The 22,051-nt window shown below is 38.7% G+C and overlaps 1 protein-coding gene across 1 annotated transcript; it reads right to left on the bottom strand.

Moving 5' to 3' along the window:
- Positions 1–59: 59 nt before the first annotated feature.
- On the bottom strand, positions 60–20,783 carry LOC136236595 (uncharacterized). Its single transcript, XM_066026811.1, has 3 exons — positions 20,538–20,783; positions 7,766–8,179; positions 60–2,220 (listed from the first exon to the last, which is right to left on the bottom strand). Exons 1-3 carry the CDS (start codon positions 20,688–20,690, stop codon positions 319–321), a joined length of 2,469 nt encoding a protein of 822 aa, XP_065882883.1. The 5' UTR covers positions 20,691–20,783; the 3' UTR covers positions 60–318.
- Positions 20,784–22,051: the final 1,268 nt, after the last annotated feature.

Here is a 22,051-nt window from a genome sequence, read left to right as displayed (position 1 = left end):
ATATATATTAAATATAGAAAGTCACCATCCACAATGAAGTTCGTAGCCAATTAAATAACCAAATATTATATATAGATTTATGCAAGTAAGCAATCTCATATTAATTGTCTGAACTTATAATACATAATTTGAACTAGATCTACATACACATGAGCAGTGTAAAACTGCGGTAACAAACAATACATACATGCGAGTTGTACATTAAGAAAAGTCCTTAACCATAACTTTGACTGTATAGTATATAAACAAAAAAAAGTGAAAGCATACACTGTGGATGTTAGCATAAAGATATAGCTTGTACATAAAATGTATGGATAGTTACTCATTTCCTTTTCTCTTCTTTTTCGGTGGTGGTTGACTTCTACGTTTACGATTCAGCAAAGGCTGCAGAGCAGTTAACAAACTTTGTTCCCTTCTACGTTTCTCCACCTTTCTGTTATGTGACTCCTGTGTTTTACTCACAACCAAAGCATACGGTTTTGACGAATAGTCAATTTCATGTCTGGCATCATGTTTGGTGCAGTTTAGTTGGAGCTGCAGGTGTTTCCTTCTGTGCTTTTCAATTGTAAATCGACAACGTTGTTGAGCAGGGTGTTGCATAAAACGCTTTAGCGCCAGGCAATCTTTGCACCTGCACGAGAAATTCACGGTGCGTGCATGGCTTGGCAGTGCTAAAACACTCCTAACTGAATCCTCTAGTGTTGATACACAGTGAAACAGCAGTGTATTTAGTGGTCCCTCTCTTTCGATTGTAACTGATTTACCAATTTCCACAACTGCAGGACCCACTGTTTCTAATATTGGGTAATAAGCAGGTTTACTGCAAAGCGCATCAACAGCAACAACAAGTAGATCATCACATTCTAAAGTCTTCAAAAGTTTCACAAGTCCACACACAAACTCTTTGCTTCTACAAACATCCCATGCAGTACGAAGACCACCGTGACCATTAAGTCTCCATGGATGAGAGAAAGCTCCACTAGCAGGCGTGGCGTCCTGTTCATCAGCTAAGTAGCCAATAAAAATTCTACCAAGGCATCGTGACAATTCCTTCTGCTCTTGACTCATCTGATCAGTTGTCATCTTTATCAAAAAGTAACAGTACGCTTCTACTCTGTCCGATGTACATTTGATAAAAACACTTTCCAGTGGGGACTTGAGAATCTCCCAGCCATACTTGAGGCCAACAGCAGAAACAACATTATAAAAACTTTCTCCCATATAAGTTCTGCTAGCCCCACCAATTATGTCCAAACACCTGACAACTAACTCTTTGTTATCCATCTGTAACAACAACTTTAAAACTCTATCAGACTCACATGACCATCGGCCACGTAACTCCCTCAAAACATCTTCCGCATGTACCACCAAGTCAGTGTTATCCTTCTTATTCTTGACCTCCTTTTCAAAGTTGTCAATTAAAAGATGTCCATCCTTTACAGCAGTGCGCTTCTTGACAGGCCACATCAACAGACCAGCCCAATGGTAATGCTTGTCCACTGTAGCTCCTTCATTACCAGTGGCCTCTTGAAAATTTTCTTCATCGGGATCCCTTTCATGAAAAAAGCGACGAGGTACAAGGAATTGCTTATTAAAATATGTGATAGAAGCCAAAGTTGTTCCATCATATGCCCTCGGGTCTTCTGCATCGACGCAAGTATCAGAAAGATTATCAATTTTATAATCATCATAGCCACGAACAGAAGCACTAAAAAACTCTGAACGGTGCACATTAGCCACATAAAGATCAAAATCAATTTCATTCTTTGCTTGTACTAAAACATCACCCATAGCCCGGTCAACATTCTTCAGCAATTGAAAAGAGAGACCAGCTTTGCAGTATTGATGCTCGAGCATGTACGTCATCATATTCGGGCAATCACCAGACTCGACATCCTCATTCCATGCCTTTACTGCTGAAACAATAGCAGAAACTTTTTCCTTGTTGTTGGCTGGCACAGGACATTTATCCACCCCTGTATAGATCAAATTGTAGACAAGACACAATCGGTATCCCTTGGTAACTGGCCTCACTTCATGCTCACAGTCAGCATAAAAGGCTGCAAAGTAAAAGCTTCTGGTAGCAGCAGGCTCACTAAAATTGAAGTTGGTCTCCTTCTCCTGATGAAATACAAGTAACTCTCCACCTTCGTAATTTGACGGTAACTGGATCACCAGAGTACCAAACATGTTGGCTGCTTTTTCTGTATCCCTGTGACGCTATATATGTGTACAGAAAATACAGTTATACAGTGTTTTTAGAACTACAACTAATATCAAGGTTAACACGAACCACAATAGTGGGTTCATAATAGAGATTGCCCATGCTTTTTGCAAAAATTCTAATAGAACACACACCTAAAAATCTCCTTGGAAAGCATTTTCCAACTCAAAACAACTTTCTGGTGGCTATTTGCAATGAGTATTAGTCCACTAGTAAGTATCAAGTGAAAAGGGAACGGTATGTGTATGTGTGACAAAACTGAAATTTGCCATTTTGTTCATTTTATTGTTTCACTCGTATACAACAACCACTCTTTTGTGATAAAAACTAATATAGCCATGGCACACTTACTGAGTTCCTCTGCATGTCCATGACCTATTAATAAACCTGTATTCCATAGATTGCCAACCATCCTACAGCTTGTTAAATTGTGAAGTTCTCTGCCATCACTACTGTACTAATGAATAGCAATACTGTACTAAAGAGTAGCAGTACTGTAAGTGTACAATTGTGATTTGTTACAAACAACCATACAAACACTCTCTTACAGAGACAGAGTTCCAATAGCTAATTCATAAATAGATATACCACTTTAGCGTGGGCATTCAAAGGCGCTGCTCAGGGTTTAACTGGAATATTGCCCGGGAAATATCTAGATATTACCCAGGCAATGTCATGGGCAAGTGGTTTGCTCATGGCTTTGATTCCCAACCAGCTCAAAGATACAATATGCTTTGACTTGTCATATTGAGCAACATGGAGCGTTTAATTATGGGTTTGGGTTTACAAGTTAGGCTAGGTTCACTGTAGTTGCTAAGTTTAGATTATTTGACAGTAACTAAACCATATTAGGCTAGGTTCACTGTAGTTGCTAAGTTTAGATTATTTGACAGTAACTAAACTATATTCTAAGACAAATGATCTGTAAAATGAGCGCTTGGGTGATGCATGGACACGTATTTCTTGCATGGGGAGCGTGTCAGCCATTGAGCAGACCACGAAACAGGAATATGACTACTAGGCCAGCAGCTTATAGTCCTAAGTACTTACCTTAATGTATAAACTTACTTACTACCACAATAGCAAAGGTTTAATGTAGTATTAAAAACTTGACACCTCAAAAATCAATCCCATTATTAAAAGTTCCTGGCGTGTGTTAAAATACAACAATGTAGGAATAACGTTCTGAGCCATGCAATTGAAACCACAATCGATCTAGTGTATACAACAAATGGGGTGAGTGATCTGTAGTTCTTTCGCCTATCAGGTGAGTGTGCCCTGAGTGATATATATCAATACCACAACTGCTTGGGATTTTGCTGATATATACACCCACAGCTCTCGAGCCTGCAGCCCTGGGTGTATATATCAGCAAAATCCCTCACAGCTGTGGTAAAACTATTAAATATACTAACCCCTTGTACCCAGGGTTAGTATATCTATGGCTAGTATAAATGATAGTGCTGATACCAGAGATTAATGATATTATTGGTATGCCTTAGCTAGATCATTTTAGACCTCTACTAACAGATACAAAAGTACAGCTTCTGAACAGTTTACTCAAGACACAATCGTGTTAGCAAGTTTATTGCCAAGGGGTCACTCACGCTATGAAATTTTGTACAAACCACACAGAAATTAATTTCAAAATTTGAAATTTGGACTGAAATTAGCCTTTTAGCGTGGACTCTTTTCATTAGTGCGTGCCCCATTATCGTAACCACAAAATTCTGGAGTGTCTTCATTTTTTACTGTATCAGTGGAAATTGCAGCTCAGATTGCAGTCTTCATAGGCGTAGCAGATTTCAGTGGACCTCACAAAGAGCAAGTGATTTGTTTGCAGCATTAGTAGCAAATATTCATTCAAGAAGTATGCAAGCTATATAAATGCACATAGCTATATATTGGATTTTGTAGCTATGTTTTGTATACGTTTTGTAGAAGCATGGAGCAATGGTAGCTTTCACCTAGGGAAGTGGGCTGCTAGCTTAAATTGACTATATACTTAAATTGAAATAGCTAAAGCTAGCTATGTAGAATTCTTTAGTTTACATCCAGCAGCACTTATGACAGGCATGCCACTCTGTGATGACAATATATAGAAGCAGCATGTCTTAATAATTATATAATGAGAAGAGGTTTATTTAGTTTTGTGGCTATTATGGTTTTTTAATAATATACTTTTTGCTTCTATAATTATAATAACCTCATCTATAGCTATATACATTTGCACATATCAAGACACACGATAGTGTGTTGTGCGGCCAAGTACAGCCAGTGCGGGCGCGCAACAGACAAGTGTGTATTTTACAGGAACCGAAAAAACACCGTTTTCACGCATCCATAGCCCGATAATGGCTGGGTGGAAATTAACCATTTTTGCTGTGGAAACTCCCTCGGGGTAGGGCACTTCCTATTCCAAATTTGAGGTGAATTCGCCCATCCATCACTGAGATACGCGCCTTCAAAGTTCGTCTTATTTTCTTCGCATTTTTCTTCTTAATCCTTTTCTTCTTCTTCATCTCGCAGGTACCAAATATTATTTAAAGGCCACACGATCCACTATAGAAAGTTTTATGAACAAAAACATGACACCTTTGCAGAGAATTGAAGAGGCATAGTTTTTTTTCCCCGCTATTGGAGACGATGGATACTATCCCAAAAAGAGTACAACATTGAAAAAAAAACTTCATTTATTTAAGACTTTACAGCACGAATGCTGAAGGTCTGTAGGACACCTGGTCCTACAGCCTGTTTAAAGTTATTACAGAAAGTATGTTTGAAAAGGAGGAGAAAGGAGAAAAAATCCATGACTTGACCAGGGCAGCCTCAAACCTACAGCCATCCGATTAACGCTCGAACAGTTAAAAGAGTCTGCCAGGCGGTTAGGATATTTCTCCTTGTTAATTTCAAGTATTTGTATCCATAGGAACCTTAGAGAATGACTTTATTATCTCAAAGTACTCCAAATGGAACCAAGTGGACATTATATTTATTAAGACTTTAATTATGCTTAGTTGTATTAGAGTAGATGAAGATTATATAGGTAATTGCTACAATTGCATGCTCTATCTCAGATGTTCGATAGGTGATCCCCAAGGGTTATGAAAAGTGAGTTCACTAAGTTTCCACTGCTAGTATGTAGTGCGAAAAAAAAACTCTGTGGATAAGGCCATGCTTACACATGCAGAAACACAGTCATGAGGGAGGTATAACCCATTAGAAATGATAAATCGTTCTATAGATATTAAACTACTTTTTCAGTACCTAACTCTGTATATAACACAGTGAGTAGGCAGATCAAAGGAACCAGCTGGGGCTACATTCACAACGCAGCCCAGTTGGCCATTTTCCCAGGCTACATCTGGTTAGCTTAATTATATAAAAGTTAAGACTAAAATTGATTGTGGGAACTAAATAGCACTTTTGCCATAAACACCATTCCACTCAGACAACAGTGTTTCATTATATTTGCTATCCTACAAGTTGGGAGACATTAGGTTAAAGGGAGAACCAGTGATATATCTTATTTATAAGCATTTTGGCACATTTTTGAACCTTACTGATAATCACTCTACAAGGAATCCTGCATGTCTCAGACTTTAGTAAACTCTGTAAATCATCCTTAAAGGCATTGATTAAACAGTAAACTTATGTAACTAATTTTTCAAGACTTGTCTATTCACAATGCCAAATGTAGTCAGATTGTACCGGCTGCTGATGTATAATCGAATTTTTCAGGTAAGTATGTATAAAAGTATTTGCACTCTAATTGGCTTGGGTGATTCACTGCTACGGAAGTGTTACATATTGACTGTAACATGGGGCACTCGGGATTTTGCCTGATATGCTATGTCCTCAGATCTCACGACTGCAACCCTCAGGCATACATTTCAAGCCAAGTTCATGTACAGTGATAAATACAATGTTTTGCAGCTGATCCCTACCAAATTTAGTGTTGAACAGACGTACATGACTCTTTAGTAGTACTGCTCTTGTGCATATGGCCTCCATGTGGATATTAGTCATTGCGTTGTTGTGGGCTATTACCAACTGCTGATCATTAGCCAAGTACATTCATGGTCACCACCTTGGGTTGCTACTCCTAGCAACCAAAGGACAGATATAATTAGCAGTCAAAACCATTAACCAAACAAGTAAACTATGTCCCTGAGGCTCCTTTGATGGCTAGGACATTATGTCTGACCAAACTTCATTATAGTGAATGACTATTATATTTGTCTCTGGTATTTTTCAGATTAACCTTACTATGCTTTTGTATTTTCTCAACAAAAACTTTCTAATTGCACAACTTTGCAGAAGAAAAATTCATAAACATTTCAAATGTTCTATGAGTAAATTGCAGACCAGTTGACAGGCAAAAAGGCATGTCAGCAAAAAGGTGGAACCAAGTTGTCATGGACAGGAATTGAAACCTGGAGTATTTATGCACTAATGCTAGGGCTGGTTTGACAGGTTTACAGCTCAAATTTTCCTCTACACCAATGTCTATTGAGAAACGAATAAAAATAACAAAGTTGCTGCCAGATGATGCGCACTTATTTGCTAAAGTCCCGTGACAATATGTGTTCGGCTGGTGAGTTAGCGGCATCCCAAAGAAAGAACACAGATGGACAGATTTAATGGATTACAATATAGTGATATCTCCACTACCGAACACCTGCGCCAGTTCAATCACAAAAGTGCTCAGATTTGCTCAAACATGTGAATTCCATTCATCTGTTCAACTACTCTATTAGAATATACAAGAGCTGTCAAAATGCTCTAATAGAACAGTAAATCATACATATTGTTCAGATCACAGGAGATAACCAAGAACCTACTGTACTGCAAATAATTTTACATTGGACTGCTACAACTGCTACATCATGACTGTCATACTCCTTTGCACCTTTCTATTTGATATTTAGTATCACAGTTTTTTCTTGCATTCCTAAAATATGATGCCACAATATGAGAGCATATTTACCTACTTGAAACACAATTGTGGCAAGATTCAATCTGTAAACAATTTGAGATGACCTGGAACTATGACGTACAAGCCAATTCTTTAGATCAACACTATGATATTGATTTTTTAAAGCAATTATTTTATATCAATAGTGGACTGTGAAAATGACCATAACTATAAGTTGCAATTTTAGTGGACCACAAGCGGAAAATTTTTGAAAATGGCAATCTTAAGACTGGATCTTGAGGTACTTTTAGTCAAATCCCTGTAAACATGCACAGCACATGTATGTAATTTTTGACTTAATTCTTTTCTGTGGTGCAGCTTCCTATTTAGTCTGACTTTTACAACTAACCAAATCACCATTTACAACTAGCCAAAAGTCATTTACAACTAGCTTTTTGGCCACAACTAGTCCCTTTTTTTAGTCCCTGTGCCATTGCAAATACCTTGGCAACTACTGAATCTTGCAGAGCACTACATTTACTCATATAATTACACAAATACAAACACAAAAATATGTTACATAAAGTATAAAACAGGAATACAACATAATGCAGCATACTAACCTTAAAAAATCCACCAGGTTCGTAAAGAAGCAGCTTGTAGAGCTCACAGGTTACAGTAAGACTTGCAGTACACCCCAAGTCTGCCTTAACTCTAGCCAACAATGTCTGTATACTCTCCTCCCAATCAGGATTACCAATTGTAAACTGTGAAGGACTGAGCTGCCATGTACACCGAACACTGGTATCTACTATTGTCTCTTCACCCCTTCCAAAGGGAGCTCTACTTGCTAACTCAATAAGATCACTAGCCTGTGCCTTGCAGAGTGGAAGACCAAGGAATAAATCAGGTAGCCCGACGACAAAAAGTGATGGCAGTGGCATAGAAATCATTCCACCAGCACAATAATATCCAGGTCTCTCTACTGATTTCAGTGTTGTAATAATTGACTGGTAGTAAGGTTTATCAATCGATTCCTAAAAGTAATAAAATAACAGAGTAGGCAGATTTAAAAATATTAGCAATTTTATGTCCCAAGCAATCAAATCAAAGAGCTTAGTTACCTTACCAGCCTCATTATTACAATCATAAACACTTCAATGTTGGTCTTGAGTGTCCAGACCTTCATTAGAAATTATGGGGCTTTCGTTAACCACATACTACGTACTTTTCAAAGAAAGCATTATTCTCACGTGTGTATGGACTAGATCTAGTATGGTCAAACATTGACAGGGGCATACACACTCATGCTCATTAACATAACCATTTCTCAGGTGAGTAAACATGGCTAAGTCTTTTTGCTTTTGAAGGCTACATCTAGAAGATTCTATATACTCTGTCTGCACTGTCTCAATTTCCTCCAACACTCTTTTGTGTAAAGTTCATAGCACCAATCTGGGCATCTTTATTAAAAGACATAACACAGTGCTTGTTTCTTAGTTAGGATAGCTACACAAAATGAAGTGTTCTGAGAGAAGTTGAATTGCCGCAAAGGCACAGCTTTCAAAGTTTGAGAGATCAAGAGATGTTCGATGACATGTGACTAACCTCCCTTGGTATGAAGGTAAATTATGTTCGATGACATGTGACCAACCTCCCTTGTGTGAAGGTAACTTCACTGAAAAGGGATGCAAAAAATCAGACGCTGCAGCATTTGTGGTGACATTGAACTACAGCTACAACTCTAAGCGGTTATCATGTAGTCTCGCGTAGCCAGACTGATTTTTTTCTTTAGTGTGGGCATCGGAAAACACGGGTCTGGTACACCTGCATTAAGAATTCTGTGTAACATTCCACTGCAGTCAGGGTGAATGTTGATTGCCGCTGATTGGCGAAGCCCTAAACTTCTTAGACCTGTTAAAAGCGTCACTCGTGCCCTTCAGCTGCAATACAAGATAACAGTATGCAGCGGTAAGGCTGCACTTTTTAACAGGTCTAAGAAGTTTAGGCTTCGCCAATCAACAGCAATCACATTCACCCTGACTGAATCACATAGCCAGACCACTTTTTTCTTTTAATTGTGTGGGCGTCGGGAAAACGGGTCTGGTACACCTGCATTAAGAATTCTGTGTAACGTTCTACTGACCGAGGGATCTGCAACTCTAGGAATCATGTCAACAATCCTGAGAATCAAGGGAGAATCATGGCGAATCCACCAGAATCATATAAGAATCATGGCGAACCACACAAGAATCACAAGAATCGTAACAATGTAACTCTCCGTAAATTATTAATATTGCACATATAATTTCAGTAAAACATTGTGTTTTGTGATGGTATTATGTGATTCTGTAGTGGCGTATATCGGACAAGGCACACAGCACTTGTTCTTAATTGGCTTGTTTGCTTTCTCAGACTTTGAGTTTGAACGCGAGATTAGCTTTAATAGTGTACTGAAAATACGGTACTTCACGCACACGAGTTTACTTGCTAATTTGGCTTGTAGTTGTTGCAGAGCAATTGTTAAGGCTGCTAGCTATAGAGCGAGCTACACAGTTACTATTTAAAAGCTACCTAACACGATCTCTGCTTTTTGTAGACCTGACAGGGCGATGAGTGCAGAAGGAGCAAGCCAGACAATGATAGCTATAATATGTCCAGTCAGGCTGAAATTGCCATCACACTGATGCAGCAGAAACTGCCACCATACATCCTGAACATCTTCGTAGCTTGCGGTTATGACACTCTTCAAGTAATTGCAGAGATTAATGTTAACGAGTCATCCAAGTGTAATGACAAAATGTTGGAATATGTAAAGAAAACTTTTCCTAACGATAACAGGTATGCACTATAGATAAATTGGTGATTATGACACACTAACATGCCAGGTGTGATAATGCTGCATGATACACTCTGAAAGCAATACTGCATGCACACTGGCTCTAGCAACGGTGTGCTGGTTAGTAGTTACATGTGTAGCTAACTGATAAACATGTGACCGGATTTGACAAAACCAGGCTTCCACACACATCCAGATCTATGATTTTGGATGATTAGCTATATCAATTTGAAATTTTGACATGCTTTTTTATAAAGCTATCGAAAATTGGGTGAAAATTTTAGGCCAATAACACTGAGTGGTCAATGTGTTGGATATGTGTGGAAGCCTGGTTTTGTCAAATCCAGTCACATAGATAATGTACTATATAGATGCACATGTATAGTGTGGATGGAGTTTCATATCAAAGTCACCCAACCACCCAAGCCTTGCATTTAGTGTTACACAATTTACATATTTGCTCCTTGAACTGGGCCTGCAAAAATAGGACGTGTGGGCACAAACTACACCCCATCATATAACCATATCTCAGTATTGTAATAGAATATTTGCTTGATTTGTATATACGTATGTACCTAACTAAATTAATAATGACTAAATCCATGAATATTACATGTGGTTATGGCTATGACCATATACATATAATAGCATGATGGTATAAAATGTTTAAAAATTAGGCAAATTATATGTGTTAATGTGCCCTACTATAGCAGGTCCGGTCACATACTTTCATCCATCTACTTCTGTTTTATTTACAATGTGTTAACTAGCAAGCTTTGGGGCATAGATATTGGAGAACTGCCAATGTAAAGACTTGTAATCATCAATATTACATATATTCAAGAAAGAATGAGGTTATAACATTTGTCTATGTTCTGACAAAAAGGCTTGTAATGCTGAGTGTGAAACAAGATGTAGCAGGGACAACCAACACTGAATATACATATACAGTATATGCATGATACAAGTTTAGCATCAACATCTTCTTTGCACAACTTTTGAGTAGGGGGAGAAAAAAACAATACGTTCTGTACATTTATGCATGCTTGTTTGTGAACATGCTAACTACATTTGTGTGTTGTTGTTGATCCATAAATTCTATCACTGTCAGAGGGAAATAAAACAATTCCCACAAAGTACACTAGAGGCATACAATTACTCTATATAATTATGAGGTCCAATATACAGCCACACGAGTAGCTACACATTTTTATCAATTTTATTTCTTTCCTGCAGGTTTCACCGTGATGATTTTGTAGCTTCAGAGCCCAGCATTCCTTCTGGGCACAGGAATACGATCTCCCTTTTTGTGAAGATGTTTGCAGAAGTTTCCATATGAAGCCTTTGAAATCTATTCTTTCGAGTAATACAGAAAAGGTAAAAAAGAATCCTATAAATACCAGTGTTGAGTGTCGTGTTGATTATTATAAGATAACCTGTACACTACGAAAGAATATTGCTGAATGGATAAGTTCCCCTAAAACTGACATTCGCTTAAGAAAGCTAAAAGAGAACAAGGATTATGAAATCCAAGTGAAGCTCAGTGAGAGTGGTGGGTATACAGCAGCTATAATGTGCCAGATGTGATATGAAATAAAGCATCTAGGTATTGATACCAAAGGCTGCATCAAATTGTCTAATTGGTATCGTCATGTGAAAACCTGCATAAATAGAAAAAAAGAAATACCAGCAGACCCGCTTGATCAACACTTCTCTAAATCTAAGTCATCAGCACCACAACTTAAGCATTCACAATCTGCCAGTACAGCTGTTGTACCAGATGATGCTTCTGTTATGATCCCTGCTGAAACCACTACCAGTACATCTGGTGTAGCTGATGAAATGTTCACAGTTGTAAAGATGAGGCAGCCCTAACAGTTGAGGTTTCTACTGAAAGTTCAGGTGTACCAGATCATACATCTTGCCAACCAGATAAGACCACTGCCAGTACTTCAGCCATAGCTGATGAGAGGCATATAATTGCAAGCACTTCAGTGCTGATCTACCCTCTGTTACCACAGTAGGTGAGTGCAACGCTGAACATGAAGTGAAGGAAAGCAATCAGGTTTTTCGGGTAGCCCCTCCTATTATGGAAAAATATGAGGGGCAAATAATGACATTGCACAAACTTTAGCTGCAAAGAAGGTTAAGGTTGATTGGTCATATGGTTGTCGTAAAAAATGGCTATGTTAAAGTGTGCATCTGATCCATCACAGGAAAAGATAAATTACTTTAATTTGGTTGAGAAAATAGACTTATTGAGTAAGTCTAATGATGATTTGATGAAGGCTAGATCATTTTTAACCAAATTGTAACAAATACTGAAAAAAAAATGCTAATATGCACCCTCAAGGCAGAAGGCACAGTGAGGTAGTAAAGAAGTTTGCAACATCTTTGTTCTTATTAGCTGGCTCAATGGCCTACAACCTTGTTCACAAGAATATGCCGACTGCTATCCCAAGCCTTCGCACTGTACAGGGAGCTATTCACTTTCAATACCATCATATATCGGAAGGCCAGTTCCAATTCAATGAACTAGCAATGTTTTTAAGTAAATTTAATGCTCCAAATATGGTTGCCATCAGTGAAGATGCAACTTGACTCTTTAAGTCAAGTAGAGTTTGACATTGAGACTAACAGGCTAGTTGGTTTTGTACCTCCATGCAATAACGACGGTTTGCCCATAGTTGATTCACTTTTAGCTTTGTCCCTGCAGGGTATAGAAGATTGCTTCAGGTCACAACAGATTGCTAAGTTTGCATATGTCTTTATGGCACAGTGTATCTGCAAGGAAGTCCCTCCATTTTGTCTAGGATGTACTGGCACCAACAATTGCTTTACAGCAACTGAGGTATTGAAACGTTGGAAGTATATTTATGCAGAATTCCACAAACGAAACATCACTGTAGTTAGCTTTGGAGGTGACGGGGATAGCCAAATCTTGAAGGCGATGAAGGTTTCATGTGATTTTAAACTTAATACTAATGACCAATTGCAACATGATCAATTCCAGTTCTCACCATCAAGTTTATTGAAAGAATTACCAAACATGAAACAGTGGTCTTGGTTCTGGTTAAAGCAAACAGCTCCTGTGATATACATGCAGGATTATGTTCACGTAGCTGTAAAGCTGAAGGCACGCTTACTAAAACCATCAGTAATACTTCCAATAGGTGATTTTCTTGCTGGGTCACATCATTTAAAAATTATTTAAACACTTTTACAAAAGACCAACATGGAATAAGGCATAAAGACATGGAACATAAAGACAAGCAGAACTTTGAAGCTGTGTCACAAATTACAGCACAATGTGTACTTGATTTATTAGAACAGCTTCCAGATGCAAAAGACACATTCCATTACCTTAAATGCCTACAATATTTTGTTGATGCGTACTTAAATAGGAAGCTCTCTCCTTTGGAATGAATTTACAAGGGCTGGTATGTAATTTTCTTCTTCAGATTCTAGCATAAATGGCTGTTGCAGGACAAGAAGCACACCATCAGGAATAATTTTATCACATATAATGCCCATGCTTGTGTTGAATTGAATGGCCATAGTTTGATACTTTTTTTTGTTGATGTTGAGGGACAAAATTCCTCATGGTGACCAGTATTTTCTTCCATGGCTATTGGGGTCACAAGCATGTGAACAAACGTTTAGAGCTGCACGAAGTATGACCAACAATTATAAACTTCAGCATGCTGGGATTTTTATATCGTTTACATAGGTTGCAAATCCAATTGCAGCTAGAATCAGACACGTGAGACTGGTATAATATATCCTAGAGCCACAGCACACCTTAAGAAAGTTGGATATAATTCAGTTCAAGAAACCAGTCTCAGCAAAATACCTGATGAAGACATTTTTTTCCCCCCACAATTGAAAGAGCCAACAAGGAGGCAGTTAGAGTAATGAATGAACTAGGAATATCTTTTACCAAGGAGGAAATAAAGGATACTATTTCAAAACCAGTGAAAGCAGCTCAGATTGATGAAATTGATGATAATGACAATGATGAAGAAGACTATGATGGCAACTTAGTTGGTGACATACAGTGTAATAGTACTACAGAATCAGAAAATGAAGACTTTGTCACAGATATTCCTACTATGGAACAGTTTGGAACGATTGACAAAGGTGAATGTGGCAAGATTAAGAACAGATTTAAGTGCACTGAGAAAAGGACAATTGCGATGTATACAAAGTTTGAACACAACCAGCTGCAGCGACAAAAGAATCATAGTAAAATTATACCATTTGTTGAAGTGGAAAAACTTGTTTTACCCGTAAGACAACAGCAGTGTGGCTGTTTCAAGAGTGTGAAAGAGTTTCCACAAATTGCCTATTTAGGGTGAGATCAACACAACCACATATTCAGTTGACTGTGTATTTGGAACAAAATCTATATCTTCACAAGCCTCAACTTTTTTGGTATCCCAACTGCAGACTACCTTGGTATCCCAAGTGAAGACTAGCTTAAGTACCCAAGTGAAGACTAGCAGTTTGGTACCCCAAGTGAAGACTAGCTTAAGTACCCAAGTGAAGACTAGCAGTTTGGTACCCCAAGTGAAGACTAGCAGTTTGGTACCTCAAGTGAAGACTAGCAGTTCACCCACTACCTTGGTATCCCAAGTGAAGACTGGCAGTTTGGTACCCCAAGTGAAGACTAGCAGTTTGGTACCTCAAGTGAAGACTAGCAGTTCACCCACTACCTTGGTATCCCAAGTGAAGACTAGCAGTTTGGTACCCAAGTGAAGACTAGCAGCTCTATGGCAGGTCAAGAAGGTGAATCTAGTAATCCAAATGTCAAACAAACAATACCTGAGACTCATTGACACGTCAATACATCTGCATTGGTGATCTTTGTGTCTTTAAAGCCCAGCATAAATGGAGAATTGGCAAGGTTTTGACCAAGATGGAAAAACACAGAAGGCTTGTCAGTGTAATCAGACATCACTGAATATCACAGCTATTAATAAACGCATTGCTGTTGTCTGTTCCTGGTTTAGTTGGCATCCTCCATTGTCTGTGAACACATTTTAAATATGCTGCGCTTCCTTGAATTATCCTAATTATTGTTCGGTGAATGATTATGTTTTAACACTGTCACTTAATTGCTTGAAATCAGTGCACATAGAGAATGCAGCGGCGGAAAAGTTTCCTCAGGGTATTTTAGGAAGTGACGCTTCCAAACATAAGTTAGTCTGCGCAAAACTCATTTCCCTTTTTGAGGAGGCAGTACAAAGTATCGAAAGAAACATGTACATAACATCAGACAACAAAATAGACTTGACTTCCACTACTACAATTGAAGAGAGAAGTGAAACTGCTGCTGCTATAACATGGAAGAAACATGGCAGCTATAGCTTAACAACAGTGCATAAGTCCCATCTTTGTACTGACCATTTACCGTGTGATGTTCACATGGGAGCAGCACGGAAATTAATAAAGAGACAATTTCCGTACATACACGGATTACGTAATACTTTGATGTAAAGTTCAAACAATTTGAAGCCATTTGATAATGACAATAGTTTACAGATTGTACATGTGCAGCTTGGCAAGATAGATCACTGGGTTATCATCTCTACAAAAGGTTGCATAAGTGGTGAAGTTGAGTTGTATGACTCTTTGCAGCAAAGACCTAGTTTAGCAACACAAAAGGTCATTGCAAGATACCTCAAATCTCCATTAAAATCAAATAGGAATTAAAGTCATAAATGTAGTACTACAGAAGGGTAGTGTTGATCGTGGTCTCTATGCCATTGCCATGATGACCAGCATAGCAAATAATGAAGAACCAGCAAATGTAGTGTATGACCAGGCGGCATTAAGAATTCACTTAAAAGTGTCCTTTGAGAAAGGTTTTCTGAGCACTTTTCCAATGCTGAAGAAAAGACGAGTGAACAATCGAATAGCAATGGAAGAATCATGTTCCATATACTGTTATTGTAGGTTACCAGACGATGATTGTAAAATGGTACAATGTGATGGCTGCAATGAATGGTTCCACAAGAGATGTCTAGAGAATTTAAGTGTGGAAGTGGAATCAATAGAAGAATCAAAAGAATGGTTATGCAAGACATGTGACTAGAAATGACTATATATACTGTGTTTTGTATTCAGTGATATCAAAAAATAATATATTATATCAAGAGTTCATAATATATATACTAAGGAGAGTATCCTACTCTCATATACCCCTGTAGAAGGGCGTATCGTGAAGTTATGATGTACAAGCAGCCGTAAAAGTACAAGAATCGTTAGCACCATTTCACACTCGCGATGCTCAGTATAGCCGTATTCGCGAATGGCCTAGCAAGAAACGCCTACGAAGCGGTCTTAACCCATGAAGGAACGATTGTAGTTCGGTGAGAAACACTTAGAGCTGGAGTTAATTTGGTTGCTAGTGACGTTGTTAGGCACGCGTTTAATCGATGCCATGTTCAACTAATGACATCATTAATTGTGACCGGGCCTACGAAACAGGGCATGTGGGCACAAACTACACCCCATCACTCTACAGGTCATATCGCAGTACTGGAAAAGTATATTTTCATTCTGTAACTTGCATCATGATGCCAATTATTTGCTTACTAAGAGCTAAAAATTGCAATGCCATAGCATAATGGTACAAAAAGTTATGAGTGATGAAACTGTGAAAAAGTAAGCAAAAATCATGTGCCCACATGCCCTATTATCACAGGCCCAGTCACAATTATACAAAGAAAAACGGGCGAACTCAGAAGTGCTACGTCACAACTTCACGATATGCCCTTCTACATTGGTATATGAGAGTAGGATACTCTCCTCAGTATATATATTATGAACTCTTGATTATATCCATGATGCTGTGTATGCTTTTAGCACGGAAAATCGTTAATAGAAAATATATGTTCAGGCCAGGTAAACATGAATGGTAAGTCATCCAATTTCCATTATTTAAAAGTGGACCTTATACAGTTGTAGCTTTATAATGTAGGATTTTAAGCATGTAACTGAAATATGTAAATAATTAGGTACACAGAATGAACAGTGCATACAACCATAATAGAACAGAAACATATACATAATAATTATAGTACAAATAATCAAGCATCAAAAAAATCAAACATCAGCATATGAATACAAGAACGCTTCATCACCAGCTAAACCCTGTTAACCTGTTCATGTTCACCTGAAGTGATGTTACAGTACACTGCAAAACACTGTCAGCATTAGTATACACTGAAAAGCTGCTGATGGACTCATATTCTCTGCATGTGATTGAAAGCACTCTGAAATGTTGACTGGACAGTATATTATATCGTATACAGTGGAACCTCTCTATTACGCACATTTTGGGACCCAGAAGTTTTGGCTACTTTTTGTTGTAATATAGAGATTTTCCTCTGTATTAACCAGACCTGTTGAGACCAAAATTTTTGTCCTTATTGTGGAGGTTTTTTCTATTGTGTCCTTAATTCGGGGAGTTTGTTAAGAGAGGTTCCACTGTATCAATTAAATTTGGCGGTGAACTAAATTTGGCGAATTGGCGATTTGTCACTAAACCACCAAATTTAAATGTTGTCAATATTATTTTCAAACTCAGTTGTTGAAGTAGGTTTTCGACAAACCTTTGTGGATACTGCTGAAACTGGTAAATTAGTGTGGTTCCACACATGCAAATGGGTGTGGCTTACTGACTATTAGTGGGCGTGGCTCCACGTAAGCTTGCAGACAGCAGCAGACGTGAATTCATGCACAGCCATTGATAAATGGGCAAGTATGCCTACACACAGCAAATAATCCTGAAAGTGGGTGTGGCCACGAAGAGCACAGATATTCAAGTACAGTAGGCATCTATGGAAGCAAGACCCGAATATTCTTTAAAGCAAGTCAGTACAGCATCGTACTTATGCCATTTGCCAATTTTTCAGTGAGAGCATTTCGCCAAATTAAAATTTTGCCAACTATAATTTTATAGCAAATCGCCAAATATTAGTTTCGCCAATATTTGTTGTCATACGGTATTTTGAAGCACCAATTGTGAACACTGAGTGCATGGAAGACAAGAGCCATTAAAGACCATATAAACTTGGTTGATAATCAGTTCGATGCCGACAGAGTCGGTCCACATGAGTCAGTCCACCTGCATCAGTGAACTAAATCAGTGGCCAGTAGTTTGTGTTACTGCTTTTATGGCACTCCGGTCCGCACCAGGCGAGGCACCAGGAGGGGGAATGATCTACTTCTTTCTTCTCTCAAGTTGTATAAAGCGTTTCAAGCAGCCAAAATTGCCCATCTTCAGCAGCAAATTCCATTTGTTTGTCTCAGAAATATATCATTCCTTGAACTACACAGAACTTGACAGCTCACTCGACAGAACCTCGCTCAGGAAATGCGAGAGAATCTGAGAAAGAATCGTGCACGGAAACATAAGAATCACTTGGAATCATCACGAATCAAGCAAGAATCACCAGGAATCTTTTAAAGAATCTTGGAATCAGTGTAAATTATTCCGGGATTTGGGAATCACGTCGATAGAATTTCTAAGTTGCGAACCCCTCGTGCGAGACTAGTTATCACACTAGTCTCACGTGGCCAGACCGCTTTTTCTCGGCATGGCACTTATCGATTGCATTATAAGTGTCTGCTAGAAAAAGGGTCTGGTGACAACCGATTGACAACTCGTTCTTGTTACCTACATGTTTTTGTAGATAACGATTTGTGAACAGCAGCTGTATGGTGCGGCTGCTTCAAAAGTTTTAACTCCTGTGCGGCTGACAGGTGGCGTTGATGCCTAGTGCAGGTGGCGCCGAGTGCAGGTGGCGCTGACAAATTAGACCAGAACGAGTTGTCAATTTGGTTTTCACCAGACCCTTTTTTGAGCAGGCGCTTATAATGCAATCGATAAGCGTCGTGTCGAGAAAAAGCGGTCTGGCCACGCGAGACTAGTTATCACACGAGTCTAAGTGTGGGTTTTTGCTGAGGTGTTTAGAGTAAATGGTCATTCAACGGACACCATCACATGGACATCGTTATATCAGCCGGACCAGGCTACTAGCTGCAATTGAAACTGCACTACTTTGAAGTACTTGCATTACTTGTTCTTGCATAAAAATTATAGGAGCATAACACAGCCACTGTGGATTAAAGAGCTGCACTTTTCGAGGCCTTCCGGACCATCAATTAACGGAGCAGTGATGCATATGCCGGACAACAAAGGAATTACTTCCACATTGCAAAGAAACGTTATCCTTTTAGCTAGTTACATGTCAGTCCATGCACATCATTCTATGTAGTCAGCCCCTGTGGTTGGATAGGAGTAGTCAGCCCCTCCCTCCCTCTTTAATGCAGTCATAAAGACGCCAAGTAGCTAACACTCAATGCACAGACTTATATTTAGTCTCGCGTAGCCAGACCCACTCTTCGTGCGGCGCTTATCGATTGATAATTATAAGCGCCTAGCTATGAGAGGGTCTGGTATACCGTATAGCCTAAATATTTCGAGGGGAAAATATTTCGAGGTTGAGCAATGTTGCTAAAAATAAAAATTTCGTGGATTTGCAAACACTCCCAAAATGTATTAGACTATATGGAGGTTTAAATATTTCGAGGATAAAATTTTCGCTGATAACACCCAAAACTGCAAAATCAGCGAAAATTTTCCCCCTCGAAATATTTAGGCTATACGGTAGTTCGAATAGCAAAGTTGTTCTGACACCCTGAGCTTTTTCAGGGTGATAATGAAATACCTGGTTAATTTTCATCACGCCATGTCATATTGTGGGTTGTTAGCAAATTCCTTTCTTTATTGACAGTAAGCCACTAGTCCGCAATATGACGTGGCGTGATGAAAGTTAACCAGGTGTTTCATTATCACCCTGAAAAACTCAGGGTGTCAGAACAACTTTGCTATTCGAACTATACCAGACCCTCTCGCAGCTAGGCACTTATAATTATCAATCGATAAGCGCCGCACGAAGAGTGGGTCTGGCTACGCGAGACTAGCACAGACTATAGCCAGCTACAAATTGTACAAATTCCAGTGCATAGCTTTGGTAAATGATTAGTTATGGCCTTGGAAGTCATCAATAACAAATTTTGAAAGATTCCATAATGCATATGTATTAGTAGCTACTAAATCAAATTACAAATCATAGCTGCATTATAGCTAGCTAATCACATGCAAGGTTGACTGCGATTCTGAAAAAGTTTTCTCTAGGTTCCCGCTCCTAAATGTCACAGCTATTGTTTTCTTTGCTTCAAATGGCTAAATCAATCTTCTTAGGTCTGCCAGCTCACTCCAATCTGTACAACGACCCGACATTGCCTTAGCTTATTTAGCAAACAATATTTACAGTGAGTTACGGCTCTAATGTCCATGAGTGATTATTAGGGGAGTCACCTCCCACCCACACTGCGAATAGATACCCAACGTAGCTACGGTGCATGGGTAGTAATGTCCGGAATTAGATGCAGTCCGTTATTCTGTGGTGTCCGGAATTCGAAAACATACTCTACTCTATCATACAATAAACACACCACATACAATATAGCGACATCTTTACCTCATTTTCATCCGAATGAGTGGAGCGTGGAGGCGCGTATGGCGACCAATCGCTGGAATCCTGATCACTATTGAGTTCACTATCACTCTCACTGTCAGAGCCGCGCATTCTTACACCATCAATAAAATTGAAGAACTGCCGCATGAACGCCATGACTGTCTCTTCGTCTTTTGTACGTTGTGTTGCAAAGAAATAGCGGGAAACAGGCTGGTCTTCCAGGTGCAATTCCACGTGGTGTCACGTGCTAAAGATGGTAATTGTTAAGTATCCGGAATTGAACGGAATACTATATGTAACCTCGAATCTAACCCCAAGAATAATACACCTGCATGATGTGCATTATAATTAAACATGATTCCTGCACAGTACCAGGCACAGTACATAATATATCTAATAGTAATAGCTACTATATCTAACCCTAACCCTAAAGAAAAAAAATTTTTTTTTAAATAATAGTACAGTCATACACGGTGCCTAAACCTTTAAACAGAGTTGGTTACAACAAACCAGTTATCTACATATTAACTATAGCTACTAGTTTTAACCAGAAGGTAGCTAGCTTATACTGGCCAAAGTTGAATGACATGCAGTAGCTAAGGAATGAGATTCTGCTTTATTCAGTGGAATTCATTATTATCATCACTTTTGCTGTTGTTCACCAGTAACTAAAATAACTAAGTAACCAATAAATCATCAACCCATTGGCATTATTAATGTCACATTAGCGTACCATACAGCTATAGCCAGGGCAGATCCATGCAGGGGGTGGGGGAGTTTCTCAAGCTTCTAGAAACTGGTCAAGGAGCTATATATAGCTACCATTATATAGCTATAGCTATATATTCAAGCAATCTGCAAAGGTATCAAAAGTTCAGATCGAAAGGTTCAGTTTAATAAAGCAGTCAACTACCCAGTCACATTTTGGTTTATCTGTATATACATGCAAGTCAACAAATTCACAGTAGAGTATGCATGAAGTCACTACTAAATGTAGTGAAGGTCACTATACTAATCAGCTAGTGTCTGCCACAATGCTCACTATTTTTATGTAGTGACATTCACTACTAAGTTTGTAGTGAATGTCTATACCATAGTGATGTTCACTACTATGTAATGAGGGTGTGAAGGTCACTACTAATGTCTGCCACAATACTCACTATTTTTGTGAAGTGATCAGTGTTTACTACTGATTTTGTAGTGAAGGTCACCACATTCAAAACTGGTGAATGTCATTACTACTTAGTACTAAACTATTAATTGCATGTGGCAGAAATAATTATATTAGTAGTCAAATTTGCTACTAATTTTCTGTAAAATGGTATCTTACAGAATATAAGGTGTGAATTTTTCCTGGAGGAATTCCCCCAGCCATGCACCTCTGTTCAGCGGCGGAGGAAGTAGTTGATATGAGGGGGGGCTGGACTGACCCAGACTTATTTCTATAGTTTAGTAAGGTGAGACCAAAAAAAAAAAAAAAAAAAAAAAGGTCATAACCAACTGACAAGAGCTTTCCA

The sequence above is a fragment of the Dysidea avara genome, chromosome 10 (genome assembly GCF_963678975.1).
Source record: "Dysidea avara chromosome 10, odDysAvar1.4, whole genome shotgun sequence".
Classification (NCBI taxonomy): domain Eukaryota; kingdom Metazoa; phylum Porifera; class Demospongiae; order Dictyoceratida; family Dysideidae; genus Dysidea; species Dysidea avara.
The sequence above is the reverse complement of the archived record's forward strand: the minus strand, read 5'-3'. Positions and strand labels throughout refer to the sequence as shown.

Coding starts and splice junctions, on each gene's coding strand:
- LOC136236595 (XM_066026811.1), bottom strand. CDS start 20,690: ATGGCGTTCATGCGGCAGTTCTTCAATTTTATTGATGGTGTAAGAATG. Junction 8,180..20,537: donor CTCATTCGGATGAAAATGAG/GTAAAGATGTCG, acceptor TATTACTTTTAG/GAATCGATTGATAAACCTTA. Junction 2,221..7,765: donor AACCTGGTGGATTTTTTAAG/GTTAGTATGCTG, acceptor ACACATATATAG/CGTCACAGGGATACAGAAAA.